Here is an 18,064-nt window from a genome sequence, read left to right as displayed (position 1 = left end):
CGGTTGTCCCTTTCGTACAAGATTTGTAGTCAGTAAGAAGCTCGAGACCTATCTATTAACATGGTCTACCATGTTTACACTAACAACCTTTCAGAATAAACCATTCTCGCTGCATCATTGTGCTACCACAGCACTATTGCATTTGAATTCTTCGAATTTGGATAACTTCTCATTGCAGGTCACACCGCACAGTGCCTTTTGCAGGCATGAGGGGACCAAATTGTAAGTTTTGGGTGAAATATGCTAAGCTCTCAGATCTGACATCAGATCTCTGTACCTCTGCTCGAAGTCGCAGAACATTTCCAGAATTTCCGACGTAAATCCATTCGCACAGTGCCTGAGCAGTGCCTCCCGTAACCCTTCCTTCGCCTCATGGATCTTGCGCAGAACAGCCTGGACAATTGAAGATCCGCTAGGGATCTTCTTCACAAAGTGGACCTACAATTATCAGTATACATCATCAGACTAGAAACCTTCCAGGCAGTATACCTTGCTTGCAGTAGCTACAATAGCCTGAGTCAGGGCTTTGATCAATTCGTATGTAGCAGTCAAGACTTGCTCTTCCGCGTCCCCGCCTGCGGTGACCTCTGTGGATGCGATTCTTTTCTGTGCGATCATGGCGGTATCATAGACCTTGTAGGTGCCTCGAGTCAAGTAAAGCAGATTGCTCATACCACCCTGATATTGCTCGATTTGGGAGGTCATATCTTTCACGGTTTCCGTGAGTAGGTGCAGTTCTACGACCATGTCCGCAGTTGAAGCATAAGGCTTTCCGGAAGACCGTGGAGCAAATGCCCCTACAAAGGAAACAGAACCCGTCATAGCGATGGGAGGTTGGGAAATCGACGTACTGCCTACGCTTGGGGAACAGATAATGGTAGATTAAGGTGAAAGGAAACAGGCTACTGGATATATCATATGGAAATCAGAAACGTGAGTCCTCTGGATGTGCGTTCTTTATTCTAGGAAGCACCAAGGAGATTCTCCTCCCTTGCAGCTGCTGAATGTAGAGTCAATGAACAGGCAACAATCACTTCAAGTTTGAAAATGCCGCCCACAATAGATTTTGAAGGGTTACACCGGACGCCTTGCGACACAAGCCCAGGGGTAGATGCTTTCGTCAGACCTTGTCGCTTTATCTTGTTTCTACTACTGTTATCGCACGATGTGACACAAACAGATCTGGCATTCTTGAATACTAATCACTTCAATGATCAAGTAATCCATGAAAGGGATTTCTTTGCAAATAGGATTTTCACCCTCAAATGGTGGAGATTGATGATATCATCTGTGTAACAGACCAGCTACTCCCTTGCAATCAAACATTCGATCTTTTGATGCGCAATTGGACTCCGTGCTCGTGACACATGGTCAGGCTCTGCCGCAATGGAGGGTTGAGCCCCATGTCTGGCCCTGGCTGGGCGCTCTCAACGGAGTCCAGGTATTGAACTAACCTGAATACCTGCTGGCTAATCAGGATTATGGCAAATTGCTCTGTTCGAAGCACTCTGGTTAGCAGCGAGTTTCATCGGGTATCCTTGCCAGCATGCTGATCTGCGCAGAGAGGGAACTCACGGCCAAGACACGCTCTGGGTCCACCATTGAAGGGAACGAAGTCCCACGCCGGTGGGTTGTATTCTTCCCATCTCTCCGGTCGGAATGTCTCAACATCCGCGCCCCAGATATCCGGACGCCGATGAAGGCACCAGACTGAATAGGCGACCATCTGCCCCTTGGGAATGAACACTGGGGATCGACCATCCGGACCACCTCCCACGGGAATTGTCGTATCATGATGAGCAACACGCGCATTCAAAGGAACGGGGGGGAAGAGACGAAGTGCTATTTCAAACGCTTAGCATATGTCGATGAAGTAGAGGAAATTTTGGATGATTCGGAGAGATATTAGAAGACATATTTTATGGCTCACCTTCGTACAAAACACCGCGTAGATAAGGAAGACTCTGTATGTCCTTCAAGGTGATATTGCTCGCGTGCTTGTCCACCGCATCGGTGACTTCCTTTTTCAACGTACGCCATGCGACAGAGTCTCGTCCAAGAAGAAAGAAGATGGAGGTGAACACGCTGGCAACGTCGTCTCGACTGGCTAAAAGAACATTCACCAATTGATCCCTCAGGAAATCCCGATCTTGTGTCTCGGCCGCCAGTGCGTGCAGAAAACAATATTCATCTCCTTTCTGTTCATGGCCACCCCCCGAGCTATTAATCTTGCTTCTGTATTCGATTGCCTTATCAACGTAGTACTCCACGAATTTGTGAACAACACGAGTGGAGTTTTTCAATTCGCTAGGGTTAATCAGCCAGTAGTAAGAAAGCGCGAGAGTTCGTCTGAAAAGGATATCTTGGGCGTAGTCGAATGCCGCAGCAAACCCTTCGTTTCCGCGACCTGAAGTTTCTGCAATACCTGTCTGATTGGAGTCTGGCTTAATGAGGGAACTAATAGACTCCCCAAACAGATAGCCCGTGGCAGAGTCAAGTGCCAGTCGGAAGGCAAGCGGCTGGATATCAAAGACCTGCCCATCGGGCGGCAGTGCTTGCATTAAGTTCTTAGAATGGGAGTCAAACCATTCAATTGGGGGTATCTATGACGCCAATCGCGTTAGATAGGCCACATCAGATCGGTCTGTGAGTGGTCAACATACCTGATTCTTCGTGAACTGGGGGCGTAGCAACTTCCTCGAGTGCTCCCAGGCTGAGCCGTCGGATGTGAATATCCCCCTCCCAAGCAATGGGCGGTACTGTGGGTAACGCCATTTAGACAGTCCGAAGCTGGAGAACTGCGTGGCTAAAAGTGCCTGGATATTCTCTGGTTCGCAAGTAGTGACAACATCGTGACCCACAAAATTCAATTTCAGGGTGTTTCCATACTGCAAATGAACCTCGTGCAGAGTAGATCCAACTTGGCCTTCTTGAGCCGCAGTCTTCGCGCGCCAGACCGCTTTATGACCAAACAGCCCACTTGGATAGGAAAATACTGGCTCGCAATTCCATTGCTTCGATAGCTTCCGAGACCTATATCTTCTGCTAATAATTCGATAGAGCTGCAGTGCCACCACGGCTGAGAGGAATGTGGCCAATGACAAGGGGATTGCAGACCACAACATTTTTGACAAGTAGAAGTTATTCACGAAAGGTGTAAGGCGGAATATCGTATCTATTCCGGCTGACTGGGGATCGGCTACCTGTGAGGCTATTTCCAGCCGGCTATATAAAAGTTGGAAAGATCCTACAGTATCTTCTGTGTCCTACGTTCAGAAAAGAGATTTGCGACATATGATGTGATATTTACACATTCATCGTTTCTCGATTTCCCCTTTCACGAACATGCATATTGGTTGCATTCCGGCACCTTATATCCTTCCTATCCTTGCATCGACGGCGTCGAATACGGAACTTGGTTCAGATATCATGTATGTTTGGGGTCGGTTACATAAGGAAGACTTACGAGTCATTGTTAACATTGGTCTGTCTATCGCTTGAATACATTGGTGGGAACTATACTCTAGGGTCTGTTTCTCTTCGATTATCGGGTGAATAAGTAATACAATGCTTCACACCACCTCTATCCACAATGCATGTTCAGATTAGCCGTAATGAGCCATAAAATGAATATGGTCACAGAAAGCGCCTTCGTAAGATTCTGGCTGCAATAGATATGATTTGCCTATGCATCGGAAGGCCGTCTTTTCAGTATATAATGGTTCATTTTCACCTTGTGTTGCACTCAGTCTTTGAGAGACAAGAGGTACGAACGTGTGTGAGAAAGGTGCTTTGGTTTGTCTAAACCTTCCGAAGAGAAATGTTGTAGGCAGGAAAAGGTCCTTCGTCGCGAATCAGAAATTGATATGTTCCCCTCTGTAACATGGCTATGGCTACTCGATTTAGTCCCAGAGAGGCTGAGAACAGGATGGCCCGTTGGCGATCCCAGAATAGGAGACCATGTATGCTCTACCTGGTGGCCCGGCATCTCATCAATATGCGTATGCATTCTTCCCTCTTAGCTCAAGCAGGCTGCGGTGGCGGTCTCTAAGGATCTCGTGGGCAGTGTGTACTGGAATTTGAGTATCGGTGGTATGATAGCAGTATTATTTTTCTCGTGTGTGACAATGCTCTGAAGCTAGATTGGTGACTTGGGGTTAGAATGTAACCAATGAAATTGTATGCCAACTTATCTACTAAAGTGGTAGTATTATCAACCCTTACATATTTACCCCTTGTTCATGTTCCTGTGACTGCATTGAAACCTGACAAGTTGAAAGATGCACGCTGACTTCATGGAGAAGGGTATGCCGGTTGGTAGCCGTAGTACAGCTTATGCACAGTTCCTATTGGTCTGTTGCAGTTGTCAGATAGGGAATAAGGGGGAGTCTAAGCAATGTTTGTGAACACCCGCCTCTATGAATATGCCGATCTGAAACAGATCAGTTAGTTGTACACGAACAACATAATTCGTGTCACCCAGGGTGTTGCAGTGCGGCACATTAAACTTTTCCTTTATAACAACTTCAATCAGCCACGTAAACCTCCTGTCCAGAAATCTCTACACAATTTTGGTACCACCAAGAGCGCAAGAGCTGGCTTCTAGTGGCCTACAACCCGTTGCTAAGTACCAGCATCCAGTGCACACATAGCATTAAACACATTTCCTCCATTGGCTCGCCAACCACAAGTGTCACTAGCTTTGCCTTCTGCCCAATACCAAACCGGCCATCAATTAGATACTCAATATGGAAGGACATATTGAATGGTTTCGCGATCAAGTGATTTTCCTGACTGGGGGTACAGGAAATCTAGGCGTGTGTCTTCTATACAAGCTCACACTGCATTTACCCACGAAAAAGATCTTCGTGCTTTGTCGTGGCTCCGTGCAGCGTGCACTCGACAAGCTAGAGGCAGCAATGGCGGAACAATTTGACGATGTCCTAGACTCCCATCGCGTCCAATTCATGGTGGGAGATACCTCCAAACCTAGTCTCGGGTTAAAGCCTTCAGATCTGCGACAACTCCAAGATGAGGTTACCGTGGTAATTAATGCAGCGGCAGACATTTCGCTGCAACAACCACTTCATCTCAGCATCCAGACAAATTGCATAGCCCATCTAGAGCTACTTACACTAATTTGCGGATTCAGTCGTCTAAAATCGTTCCTCCACGTATCATCCACATCAGTGAACAGCTTTCTTCCTGACGGTATTATTGAGGAACGTATTTACCCCCTGTGTGAGGAAGATCCAGACCCAGAAAAGGTTCTGTCACATATCCTCCACGCTGGACAATCAGCATACACGGAGAACTTTGTCGCACCCTACGCTTTATGCAAATATCTCGCCGAGAGATTAATTCTAAAGCAAGATAACCTCCCCTTCAACATACTCATCGTGCGACCATCCCTCATTGGGCCAGCCATCCGCGACCCATATCCATATTATGGGAACGATGAAGGCATGCCCTTACATTCTGCGATCTACAACTTGGCAACAGACCCAGATTATGGGTTAGATGAGCTTGGAAAGGGAATCAACCTGGACGCTGTGTTTGACGAAATTCCTGTCGACCTGGTCGCCAACACTTGTCTAGCTCATTTAGCCGCTGGTTCAATAGGAATTGTTCAGGCTGCTGGGAGTCTCTATGCGGCATCAACTACTGGTGAAATTACTAACACCATGATTGAATCCGTGGCGCCCATGGCGATCGAAAAGCTTCGTCGTGGAGAGATACGCCAGAGTCAGAATCTGGCTCCAATGTTTTATCAAGTCCTTGAGAGGTATATGCGCACCTGGGATATTCGCTGTGGTCGATCGGAGCATCTGAAGGAGCATACGGGTGTCTTGGGGCTTAGCCTTGATGGGCATGACGCAAAGGCGTTCATGAAGCATCGCTGGCAGAATGTGACCAATTTGGTGTTCGGCTTGTCTTCAACCTAGTCCTCGAGCGGCCGGCAACACCCTTTTCACCAGGTGCATGATAGTCGAATTTCAGCAGCGATTTGCGGGGGTATCACAGTCTTGATGGTGGATCTGGTACCTCTGTTATTGCCTAAAGGCTTGAAAGCGGTCTATAGCAAAGAGAACGCGGTGAATTGGGCATTATACTTGTTCAGTATTTTAATAGTAATTCTTTCTGCCTGCATCTTAGCATGATATCAATTAAATGGAATACCCGGCACTCGATTCCCACCCGTGTTACCTAGCCTACACATTAAGTAAATGAGAATTGACGGATCGAACCATAAGTGCTACGAACAGCTAACGGACCCAAGTAGATACACTCGCTCCAGTAATGTACATCCCATTGACCGGCTCAAGCTTTATTTTTGCTTCGGAAGACAAGCCATCAGTTCGCACTTCTAGGTATTTCATTCCGTCTTCAGAGCCATGTCACTCCATTATCAGTACCTATGGTCTCGTCACGTCACACAGGCGATATTGTTATAGGTAATGTAGCGTCTCAAGTGACTAAGAGGTAGACGTTTAAAACTCATTGGACGGATCCATAAACTGCGCTGCGATGTTGTGCCGGAAAAAGCCCAGAATTTGTATCAGAACACACTGACGCTTTGTTGAGGTTGCCGATCACTCTTCATAGGGATACTAGTGAGGATCATGGAGAGCTCCGAGGTATTATTTCCTATCCTCATTTTCCGCGGAACTTTCAGACTCTGCGGTAAGTGCGCCGTTCTGCTCAACTCACAAATACCTCATCATGTTGGCAGTCCAAGCAACGCCCCCAACAAAGGGTGATGACGAATCTACCTTTCAAAATGCAATATATAAAGGTGAAATTATCCCCGACCCACTTCCCGGGAGTTCATTCTCATATTCCATCCGCCCCACCATTCACGACAATGCTTTCTTGGGTCTTCCAACACCTCGAGCGCAAGCACGAGCGCCGAGACAACCTCCATAAAGCTTAACTATACCGCTTCCGACAGTTCTCAAGTCCCCCTGTTTCAGAACTGCGGAACAGCCCGGTATGGAACCCGGTTGGAAAATATCTGCAAGGCTGTTTTAAACTACATTTCTGCATACAGCGCGAGGTCTATCTACAAGCCAGATATGGTGAGGTGTATGAAAAGCTGAATATAAATCCATCTGTAGAAGATACATCTTGCTCTATAACTGACATATAAGTTCTCAAGAAAATTCTCCAGTTAATGCCACAGGCCATCTGGAATCTGGAACAAGAAGCCCAGTATTTCTTGATTATATTTATAATAAGCCTCTGCAGCGAATACTGTGTGCTTACTATAAACAGGAAGATTGGTATCTTTCAAAATAGCTACGCGCAGAATGTATGCAGTCGGAAGGGTGTTGTATATAGACATACGGGTGCTGTGAGACACAGAGAAATAAGATATATCCACAATACAAAGGCCACTGCACTTCGATGTTTTTTATTATAAAAACACGAGAGGGTGCAGCATTATGATTGATAACTATAAGAGTAATATAATAATCATCGATATCTTTCAACCCGCCTTCGACGATGCCAGGGAATCTTACTTATATAGCTTGATAAATGCTTATGTTTATGGGTTTCCTCCTGAGATATGGGAAGATCTTAGCATTATTGAGATACCTTGACTGGATTTTTCTGCGATTGCTGGATACTCCTTCAGGCTTTTTATCGCTGTCATCGGGGCAAAGTTTTGGGAATACTTGTCTTCCTTTTCGGCGCCAGAACTGACCGGGGACCATCAAGGCTTAAGTCAAAAGTCCAGTGAATATCATTGGGGCATCCTTATCTCTCATCTCTGTGTGAGTTGGCCGGGTGCATGTAGCGAGGTGGGACGGTCCACTTGAGTCATAGTAGTATATTAAATGGAAATTCCTCTGTATTAAGGGAACATTTAACCTCAGCTCCTACCTCAACCCTTCTTCTTCTCTCAACCTTAACACTTGATTGAATGCCGGTCTAAGTTACAGCAGCGCTCCTTCCTCGAGTTTGGACCTGCCAGTTTCCACGGCAAAAGCAGCAACAGAACGCGACTTCGTACGTAGCTGACAACTTCATATTCTACATCGTGTCAGCGGATTCCCATTCTACATCGTGTTATCCTCAACACAACTAAACATGATCTTCAAAAATCTTCCTGACTTTCAGACATCACCTTCTAAGTGGATTAATCTTTGTACACTTCCCCCAACCTCGACAGGTCCCTGTCCTGTGGACGCTCGAATCGACGGGGATGAGCAGTTCACGCGTGCCTCAGAGGAGAGACATCGGTGAGCAATATCCTTGGATTGCGAGAAGATACCGGCTATTAACACTCTTTACTCAGGGAGATTGTCTGGTTAAAATATGCCTTACTGGCTTACGGGAACGCGTATATATACGCTTACCTTAGGCTAGCAACAGAGCTTTGATTCACGCGCTCAGCTTCTTTCTCTACCTTATCGAACAAAATGAACATCCAAGCTTCCGCATAGCGGACGTCGTGATCCCATTCTGGCCGTATCCTTCCGGCCCCAGAATACCACTAGTGGCCAAATTTGGTGATGGGCGCTGGTTTTGGCTTTACTGCGGGCCTTCATTTTGGCGGCCTGCTTGTATGTCCTCGTGCTCTGGGCCCCTTTCGCCTTAAGAGCTGTTCTCCGCAAAACACTCTAATCATGATGACTCCCCCCTCATTGGGGGTGGGCTTTGGTGGTGCCAGTGGCCTGTGCCTTCTGGCACTTCTTATGTCGTCGTGCTTCGGGCACGAAAAAAGTGCGCATCAGGCTTCTCTTTTGCTACGTTATCATTATGAGAATGAGACTGACACTGTTTGCTCCAATTCATAGATTCTCTACATCCTGCCTCAGGGGCTATGTGCCCCAAAATATTGATGAATTCGAGCAAGCCCTGGAGCTTGTCCGGCGGGGTATGATACTCAGTACCAGCTTTTGTCATGAGTATATACTAAGTATAGGGGTTTTCCAGGCCGTCGGGCACCCCCCCCCCCCCCCCCCCGGCCCAGCAACTTTCCGCGAGTGGTTCAATGCCAAGTTCCTCCCCTGGGTAATGACTAAATTCATGCTCATAGGAACTATGGCTGATGCTTGTTTAGGGCGAAAATCCGGTGCCTGCCGCTGGTGGTGGGACTGGGGGTGCGGGGTGCCGCTGCTGCTGGTGGTGGTGCTGCCGCCATTGCTGCTACTGCTACTACTGCTACTACTGCTACTACTGCTGCTGGTGCTGCTGGTGCTGCTGGTGCTGGGACTGGGGGTGCTGGTGCTGGTGCTGCCTCCGGTGTTGCTGCTGGTGCCGCTGGCGCCACCACCACTACTACTAATACTACTACTACTGCTACTGCTACTGGTTCCGGTGCCGTTGGTGGGTCCTGAATAAGGACAGAGCTTTTCTTCTCTTTTTGTTTCTCTAAAAAAAAGCTCTTCGGTAAAGAGTCGCCCATAGGGCTCGGTTTGCGTTTTTTGTTTTAGGACTGCTGTATACTTTAGGTTCAGTATGATAATGAAATTGTTCGATTACCCATGGCGCTAGCCAGTAGACCAAAAAAGATATATCAATTCTATATGGAGATGAATAGAGGAATGTGATCTGAAAGAATGCAACAGGTTCTAATATTAAAAACTAAGCCCACCACGACCAAGGGTCCTGTTTTCAGTCGGCATCCCTCTCAGGAGATACATTGTGCAGTTGAAGAGTTCGTTAGGCATTTGACCAAGTCTGGTATAACATGTTGTCATTCGGTAATGCGAGGTATTCCCATTGCATCTAAAATTCGATCTTGTAAGAAAGCGCTCTCGACGACAAAAAAATTCTGCGGGCGGCAGTGGGATAGGCGACGATGTAACCATCCCTGCTAGCCATGAGAAGCAACATACATGGGAAGGATGTTCATGAGGTACCAAGCACCATCTAGAGAGGTGATTTCGATGTAATACTACACAGTTTGTGATAAAGCCCCGTCGTAAGATGAGGTGGAGCTGTATGTTGATGAAGAGAGTATTATTGATTCCTGTCTGTCTGTGTGGAGCAAGCCATGGAAGAGAAGCATGCATACCGACGTCTGTCCTTGCGTCTTGAAGTCCCGCGAGGTCTTCTGGATACAGGGACGGTTTTATTATTCACTTATTGAAGTGTTCAGACATCTCCGAGGCATAAAGCGTTGCATTTCTGCAAAGAATTCGTCGAAGGTAGGTAGTATCCATCCATTGGGGAAGGTTCATATATCAGTTGGGTCGAGTCGGAACGGTGGTTAAAAGAGGTGGGAAAAGGGAGATAGTCACCTGGATGAAGGAGCAAGTCGGTATTGTACTGCAAAGGTGGTCTACCAGGTATGTATGAGACTTCCTTTGCCGCAGAAGCTGCAAGTAAAGGTTAGTGTTGAGTATTCTGTTGATAATTGCATAACCTTAACCTCTACTCGCAGCATCTGCTGGAAAGGAAGAATCCTATACAAAACTGGTAGGCCACCTCTGTTGATAATTCACAACAGGATGAGCAGAACTCAATACCACGGGGACATAATATATCTAAAGGTATTTCATCACTCTTTGGGATAGGGATACTATATCTCTTTGGGATAGGGATACTATATCTTCTAGTTGATGGAATGGATGAAGAGACAGGTGAGAGAGAATGAGCAGGGAAGAGATCTAAGCCTTAAGAGGCAGAGGTAAGGGTTCGACGCAAAATGCTACAATTGGCATGCATCTTACCTGGCTGATGGTAGTTGCTTGGGTCAGATCACATGCAAACATTTCATTTATACTGGTTCTGACCTCAGTCATTGCTACACCTTACTGCCTCGGCAATATGAATTCATGCAACACTTAATAATGTCTTGTCCTTGCTAATGAACACAATCTATTCCGGTATCTTCATCATCAATCTAACCAAACAATGCAAGCATGACTATGTGCATCTAATAAAAATAACAAACATGTACAAACACCCAGGCAGCCATCAGATCATATCTACAGCATAAACGCAGCCACACCCACTGCCGCAACAAGCACCGAGTAATCCAACACGCTCTTCATCGCACCGCTAGTAGCAATGAGCACACTAGGCTCATAAGCACCCGGGGTAGTGCTATTCGTGGTTCCGTTCCAGCAGTAATCGTTGAAGCAAGTAGTGCAGATATCCGGGAGGGAAGTGTTCGTGCGGTAGGTGGACCTCTGCAAGATAGCGCAGGCCACGCAAGACGGGAAGTTATCATCCACGGTACCGTTACCGCGGGTGACCACGTTCCAACCGTTGGTGATGACGGAGTCACGTTCCTCGTCGCTGTAGGTGAGCTTGAAGGTGGAGAAGTTGGAGTCGTAGGTGTAGGGGCTGTTGGGCAGGTAGATGACTAGAGGAGCCGTGCCGGAGATGTTCTTGGGGTCGCAGCCAAAGAAGGTCGGGCGGGAGTTGAGGCCCAGGTTGACGAAGGTGTTCTGGTCCGGGACGGCGGGGAAGGCGGTGCCGTTGGCGATGGTGGGTTCGAGACTGCGCTCGTAGGTGGCCACCAGAGAGGTGCCGTTGGGCCAGTAGTAGTCTGTGTCGGCGGAGGAGTCGATGGCGAAGATGACGTCCACGGCACGCTCGGGCTGGATCAGCGGGTGCAGAGGGATGTTCTCGCCGTCTTCACCGCCGTCGACCACGTCGAGGTCCTTGGCGGTGGCGTAGTCTTCGCTGCTGTCGCGGTATCCCGAGAAGGGGTTCGGGGAGTACACGGCGATGTCGTCGTTGCGCTCACCGAGGTCCTCGAGGATGTCGGTGAAGGCGTCCTTCAGGATGGTTGGGATGCTGGTGCTGTTGATCTGGAGGAGGAATTGGTTGAACAGGGTGGAAGACGAGCCCATGATGAACCCGGCGTTGTCGAAGCCGCGCACGCAGGTGCCGTTGTCGGGGATAGCGCCGTTCTCGAAGCGAGAGCCCAGGTACTGCAGAGGGGCGAAGGCGTAGACGCTAGGGTCGAAGGAGCCGAATTCCCAGGGGTTCACTTCGTAGACGGTGGCATTGGTCTCGACGATGACTTCGCCGGGGTTGCGGCCATCGGCGACGACAATGGGCATGGGGTACTGGCCGTTCTTGAAGTCGTCCATGAGGGCAATGGAGGACCAGGTGTAGTCGGGACCGCCCTTGTCGTCGGAAGCGTTCACCAGCTGGTAGGACAGCGCACGGCCCCAGTAGTCGGTGAAGGAGGTGTTGAAACCAGCGTCGGCCTTGCCGTCGACTTCCTCGGTGATGTCCTTCCAATATTCCACCGTGCTGACGATCTGGATGTGGTCGAAGTTGGGTCCCTCGAGCAGGGACTTGTCGAAGCGCCAGACCTTCTCGCTGGCCTGAAGTTCGCCGATGGAGGAGAAGTTGTTGACGAACATGGATCCGACCAGCCAGCTACCTCCACTCAGACCAGCGACGTAGGTTGCCGCCTGCAGCAGACCACCCAGCTGCCCGGAATTGGTGGCATTGTCGGAGCGGCTGTCGAACGCCTTCAGGGCACCAGCACCGTTGGTGAGAGCACGGTATCCACCACCCGAGGCCGCAATTGCAATGTTGGGGATGTTGGAGATGTTGCTGGAGTGCTGGTTGATGTAGGAGGTGGTGTCGAAGCCGGTGAGGTTCAGACGGCTCAGGAGGTCCTTCATCGGGGTGAGAGTCGCATTGCGACGGACCTTGAGCCACTCGGTCTCGTTGGTAGAAATGCCGGAGGCATCGCGAATGCTAGGCCGAGTCGAGGGACAGGTGACATTGGAGGGAGTATATCCGTCGGGGGCATTGGGGAGGGCGCGGACGATTAAATCGGCGGCGACGGAAGCAACCTCAGCCTCGGCCCTTTCGACAGGGAGGGAAGCAGCATTAGCGAGGCCTGCAGCGGCTGCAGCGAAAAGAGGCAGCTTCATGATCGACAGGGACGACGATCTCGGAGGGAAGGACTGGGGGGGTGGAGGAGGACGGCACGAGAAGGGAAAAAAAGTTGCGAAGAGATTCAGCGCACAGAATGCCTTATAATAATATCATCCCGAGGGAACAGCCACATCTTGCGGATCGTCCGGAAGGCTTTGGGCAGCCTTGGCGAATCCACCATGTGAACCAGAGTTTCTGTGAATGCAGCGAGCTCCGTACAGTCAGCGGCTCTAACGCGGAGTTCGGCAGGAATGTTAGGGCCAATCCCTCGGTCTGGGGAACCCTTGATAGGCCCAAGGAAAGGGGAACAGCCCCATCCAGGAGGTTTGCTGTCCCTGGAACCACTTCATCCTAGGCAGCAAGATTGCCCCTGCGCCACTGATCCTGCCAAAGGAATCGGGGTCCGTGGGGGCCGACCAGGCTGAATCGAAATTTTGGGCCGCGAAATCTTGGTTTGCTTTGATCGCAGGGGGATGAGAATTTCTCCCAGAAATGGGGTGATATGACATCGACTAGTAAATTTCATCTGCAGGTGGCAGGCTGAGTGATACAAACCCGCATGGTTTGCAATGCCGCCATGATTTCCGAGGAGATTTTCCTCGTGTGGTTCCGGTGTGCGACGCGACAAACCATCCGACAGGGAACCAGCTGTCAGACGGAAAAAAAGAAAGCAAACAAACAAGCAGCACAAAAATGGGCAATGGAGGGGATACGAATACGAGATGGGGCTAGGTGGGTGCACGTGATCTGACATCAGACACAAACATGGATGACATAAGCAAGGAAATGCTGACATCACCACGATGTCATTCACGTGACTGTCAATCATCTGACCTCATTTGGCAGAGTTATGCACATCCATGACATACCTGATGATTAACTACTTCACAAGATCTGCATATGCAGTAGATAGCATCTGAAGTCAAGATGGACTCCCGTCCATGACATCACCAACTACCCCCAGAGTCAATAACTAAGCACTCCCTCCAAATATAAAACAAATGTAACCTCCATCCCTTGCAGAAGCATTCCTGTTTCTTACAATCAAACATTCATCACATATCTCTCACTTTCAACTCGAAACAATTCAACACCAATAACCACAAGTCACCATGGACAAACTCTCCGGTCTCGCCTCGAAGCTCAGCGGTGGCAACAAGTCCGGCGGTGACGCGCAGGCCTCGGGGTCGAGCGGAAACCAGGGCCAGGAGGATTACCTCGATAAGGGTGAGTATTTTTCCGCGCACGCCTACAACAACACGTTGTTGGTTTGGGCTATCGCGATTGGAATGGAATGCTGATATCATCTCTCTTGTAGGCCTCGATTCGGTCGAACAGAAGTTTGGTGGTGGCAAGATCGATCCTCAGAAGATGCGCTCGACAAATGAGAAGATCACGGATACGGCGAGGAATCAGTTTGAGAGTGCTACCGGGTAAGTTTGTATTTTCATGACTGTGGTATAGTTTGCGATGGTTATAAGCTAATATGTGATAATATAGAAAGAATGTCCCTGACAAGTTCTCCAATTAGTTTCACTACATGAGGGAGTGAAGGATTAGATAATATTTAAGGATTAATGAAATTTAATAAACCTCGGAATTGCAAATGTGAACGTTAGAGACCATACGTCTAAGTATTTATTGTTTCGTTGGTAGGTTAGGCACCTCTTATCGAGGAAGTCATCGGGAGGGACGGTTATCGATGAGATGGATGTGTTGGTCTTTTCAAAAAGATGTCGACGAATTAAGCATGAGGGAAGGTTCCTTCTTATTCTCACCCAAAAAGATGATGAAGCCTTTTCAAGGTTGAAGTCTAGTTGTTTTCGCATCATTATCATTTTGCAGTGACAACTCTCCCGATTCGACTGGCCAGCAGCACGGGTCATGTTCGAATAACATCGAAGTTCAAGTTTAGTCAACTCTCGCCTGTATGCAGTGAACGGACACTCATACTTGATTAGTAAATGTAGTATGCAGTCGAAGTACTCGATCAGAATTAAAGAGTGCATGGATTGCCTACTGCGGCTGGTATTCTGTTGATGTCTGTACCGGTAGTAGTAAATATAAAGTGATGAGATACTGAGGGGCATTGGGTGCCAGAAAGCTTTCGCTCCAGAAGCCAAACGCAGGGAGTTCATTGCAGTCTGTTCTTCATGGCAACTCGAGAACGAAATGGGCTGTAAAATCGTATACCACCATGTAGATTTTTTCCTCACCCCGATAACAAAGGTTTCAACCAGCGTTGGAAGGCGACAGGAGGTGGCCTCCTTCGTCAAAATCCAGGTTAGGCCTGCTGTTCAAAGACCAAGACTCTCAGTTCAGCAGTACCTCCATTCGCACAAAAGCGTTATAGAAAATGTCTCTTCCCAATTCAATTCAACCTGGATCTTTAATTGTAGGCTACTCTTTACTTACAGATGTTGAACCACGTGGTTGCTACAACGAAGAAGTTACTAAAACCATGATAGCAAGACTGAATTCAGGAAGCTTTTGATTTGGTTCCCAATGATGAATTAAGGTTTAGCATTAGCAATATAGTCAGGCAGCTTGTTAGGTCGACTGAAGCTGCGAGCTAATGCGCCTGGGATTCCTCATTACTCGAATCCAAAGACATAGGCATTTACCCAATACCTTAAATAGACCCTGGAGAAGTTGCGGTAGCCGCATAGAAAGACATCCACGATCATCGGATTATTCTCATATTTCTCAACTTCCACAGGATACCCCCTTGCATCTTCGCAGCATAAGCACATTGAAGTGCAATGGCTCTTATGGAGCGGATGCTTATCAGTTCTTGGCTTCTCGCAGCATCCGCATTCCCGTCCACAGCACCCTCCGGAGCGTGCACATTCCTGGCGCAGAAAGCTGGAGAGATACCAATCCTTCTGTTGTTGATGTGCGTACAGTATCCGCCCTAGAGGCCCGTCGGGAAGTGTATTTAAACAGCGATAGGTTTCTCGTTCCAGGTTGCAGTTTGTTTCTCTGAGAGAGCGGAGTTCTTTTTTGTAGGTTTGCATCTCATCTACAGAAGTAGACGGGACTTTCGTCGATGCCTCGTACAACATGTCATGCTTGGCTCGCAGGTAGACTTCGCGCTGTATTGAGAAGCGTAGCTTGAAGTACATTTGAATATATCTTTCAACGGGCTGCCAGATATGCCTATATGAGAGAAGAGAAATTCCACATCTAGGAAGCTGGAGTAGGCGGCAGAACTGAGCTGTATCACGGTCACCTTTTCGCTGATGCTTATCTTCCTCATGTCGGAAGAGTGGCCTAAGAAAGTATCTGACCACCGCTGAAAGTGACATGTTGGCTCGTTCGGGAGTAAAACTTGAAAGAAAAAGGTGAGAAGCCAAGGCAGGCTTTTATGAAGTCACACGATGACATGTATTCTCATCATGACATGAAGATTGCGGGAGAAACGGAACATAGTGAGGTATTGATGAGTCGAACAGAATAGAGTTCTTTCCCTACAATGAGCATAGAGAGCTGACCAGCGCGAAAGGTGTTGAGACATTCACTGCAGCCAGGCAGCTGTCAGCTGATTCCTCGACTCTTCTTCCTGCGTGGCCTCTGACCACCACCTCTTCCAACCATCCAACCCAACCACCAACCATCTTTTTGAGATCTAGATAGATCGAATCCATATATCTTTGCCCCTTTCGTCTTGACAATTTAACTAATTATGGAAATGGGGTTTAATTGCCCAAGTGGCCTGCAGTGTCAACAATAGTACAGACAGGCTGGGGATCTATATCTTGACCGCAGGATGTCTCGTACAGCTGGTGGTTTCCTGGTGCTGTACGGATACTTAGAATTCGTACACGACACTGAATCATATGAAAAAGGCATATGCATAAAAGCATATTGGCGCTTGTGGTCGTCGACAAATGGATGGCGTGGTTATTTTTCCCACACATGAAACTCTAGGACATCTTTTCGATGGGCTGCCTATGCGGATGGGCTGCCTATGTTAATCGCCAATATTAGGCTAAGCATCTGACATTCGACAGCATTTTTGAAAGGGTTTCAAATGGAGGCGAGCCTTACGCGAGCGGAGGGAGGAGCTCGAGTCTGTACAACGATTCGGAACACTTACTGCGTCGATGGGGAGAAAAGATTTATATCTTTATGATATACAATCCAAGATAATAAGGATAGGCTTTTTGGGATCCCCCTGCGTGTGGTTCCATATATAAATACGCACTTTTACAATAACGTTACCAGCGCGAAAGGTGCAAATGGAAAGGCGTGCAATGATAATGCCGAGGCAGGCAGCCCATACAAATCCTGGCGTTCCAAGTCGGTCAAAATTCTGACAATACTAAAGACACCTATATGGCAGTAGCATGGACAGCTTGCGTTGCCCCTTCCCAAAATGTTGCGTGGGGCAAGCAGGATGTGATGCGATTTTCGACTCCATCGTGATAGCAAAATCCCCCAAAGACAAGAATACCTCTTCTTTCTCGTTTTCAGAACAAAGAAAATCTTATTCAAAGTGAAGACCTGCCTCCCACCATCCTCGAATTCTCGAATAAATGTTGTTTCTCCAAATCCCACAACTGGCCCTTGCAATTGTCGGGTTTGCCGTCCTGGCGATGTTGTTCAGGGTGCTCTTGGATTCTTTTTGTACTTAGCTCTCCTGTCGTTCTCACTGGAGGTATGTTTAACATTCTTCTATCTTGTGGCTCTGCTGTCTATACCTTGGGTGGAAGCTAACAAAATGTGTTGAATTATAGCTTCCGTTTCCCTTACGTGGGGAAGTTTACCCCCCGGACAATAGGGGAGTTCGATAGGGCCTTGCGGATGGTCGAACAATCTCGTTAGACCCCCCAATACCAAAACACACGAGGGAGTGTGCCGTACTAATACCACTATGTGCCCCAGGAAAATAAAGGGCCCCTCAGTTGGTGCTGATGGTGGTGCTGCTGGTGCTGGGGCTGGTGGTAGTAACACCAGCGAGGAATGAGTATGACCGGGGATTGTTTCTCTCTCTTTATTTTACAACTCTGCGCATCAGAGTTCCCCTCGGGGGTTTCCTTGCACGGCATAGGGTGATATGCAGCATCACACTGAATAAGGTGTCGAAGGAAAGAGGGACGTCGATCCATTCATATCATGGAGCACTGAAGACGATAACAATATCAACGACATGCTTGTATGTGTTTCAGCAAGGAGGATGGTGTCTCCCTCTGACAAA

At 48.2% G+C, this 18,064-nt stretch overlaps 8 protein-coding genes across 8 annotated transcripts; 3 read left to right on the top strand and 5 right to left on the bottom strand.

The window, feature by feature from the left end:
* Positions 1–243: 243 nt before the first annotated feature.
* On the bottom strand, positions 244–822 carry BO88DRAFT_456663 (uncharacterized protein; the record flags this gene model as incomplete). The annotated part of the gene is made up of 2 exons (XM_025710935.1): positions 244–438; positions 490–822. The coding sequence occupies 2 exons, from the start codon at positions 820–822 to the stop codon at positions 244–246; spliced, it is 528 nt and encodes a 175-aa protein (XP_025559703.1).
* Positions 823–1,318: 496 nt separating this feature from the next.
* On the bottom strand, positions 1,319–3,125 carry BO88DRAFT_347588 (cytochrome P450; the record flags this gene model as incomplete). The annotated part of the gene is made up of 4 exons (XM_025703381.1): positions 1,319–1,494; positions 1,576–1,842; positions 1,931–2,603; positions 2,664–3,125. 4 exons carry the CDS (start codon positions 3,123–3,125, stop codon positions 1,319–1,321), a joined length of 1,578 nt encoding a protein of 525 aa, XP_025559702.1.
* Positions 3,126–4,748: 1,623 nt separating this feature from the next.
* On the top strand, positions 4,749–5,945 carry BO88DRAFT_347394 (uncharacterized protein; the record flags this gene model as incomplete). The annotated part of the gene is made up of 1 exon (XM_025703374.1): positions 4,749–5,945. The coding sequence occupies one exon, from the start codon at positions 4,749–4,751 to the stop codon at positions 5,943–5,945; it is 1,197 nt and encodes a 398-aa protein (XP_025559701.1).
* A 3,056-nt stretch (positions 5,946–9,001) lies between these two features.
* BO88DRAFT_456660 (uncharacterized protein) lies at positions 9,002–9,347 on the top strand (the record flags this gene model as incomplete). The annotated part of the gene is made up of 2 exons (XM_025710934.1): positions 9,002–9,021; positions 9,071–9,347. The coding sequence occupies 2 exons, from the start codon at positions 9,002–9,004 to the stop codon at positions 9,345–9,347; spliced, it is 297 nt and encodes a 98-aa protein (XP_025559700.1).
* A 1,385-nt stretch (positions 9,348–10,732) lies between these two features.
* Positions 10,733–13,035, bottom strand: BO88DRAFT_128795 (lysophospholipase family protein). The gene has a single exon (XM_025701377.1). It carries the CDS (start codon positions 12,858–12,860, stop codon positions 10,944–10,946), a length of 1,917 nt encoding a protein of 638 aa, XP_025559699.1. The 5' UTR covers positions 12,861–13,035; the 3' UTR covers positions 10,733–10,943.
* BO88DRAFT_128849 (uncharacterized protein) lies at positions 12,990–13,780 on the bottom strand. The gene has a single exon (XM_025701378.1). The coding sequence runs from the start codon at positions 13,691–13,693 to the stop codon at positions 13,211–13,213; it is 483 nt and encodes a 160-aa protein (XP_025559698.1). The 5' UTR covers positions 13,694–13,780; the 3' UTR covers positions 12,990–13,210.
* Positions 13,781–13,857: 77 nt separating this feature from the next.
* BO88DRAFT_407231 (uncharacterized protein) lies at positions 13,858–14,465 on the top strand. The gene is made up of 3 exons (XM_025707370.1): positions 13,858–14,091; positions 14,183–14,297; positions 14,365–14,465. Exons 1-3 carry the CDS (start codon positions 13,977–13,979, stop codon positions 14,393–14,395), a joined length of 261 nt encoding a protein of 86 aa, XP_025559697.1. The 5' UTR covers positions 13,858–13,976; the 3' UTR covers positions 14,396–14,465.
* Positions 14,466–15,192: 727 nt separating this feature from the next.
* On the bottom strand, positions 15,193–16,172 carry BO88DRAFT_470189 (uncharacterized protein; the record flags this gene model as incomplete). The annotated part of the gene is made up of 1 exon (XM_025711652.1): positions 15,193–16,172. One exon carries the CDS (start codon positions 16,170–16,172, stop codon positions 15,459–15,461), a length of 714 nt encoding a protein of 237 aa, XP_025559696.1. The 3' UTR covers positions 15,193–15,458.
* Between the last annotated feature and the right edge of the window lie 1,892 nt (positions 16,173–18,064).

Source organism: Aspergillus vadensis (genome assembly GCF_003184925.1).
Source record: "Aspergillus vadensis CBS 113365 unplaced genomic scaffold BO88scaffold_23, whole genome shotgun sequence".
NCBI lineage: Eukaryota > Fungi > Ascomycota > Eurotiomycetes > Eurotiales > Aspergillaceae > Aspergillus > Aspergillus vadensis.
This window is presented reverse-complemented; position numbering and strand designations above follow the sequence as displayed.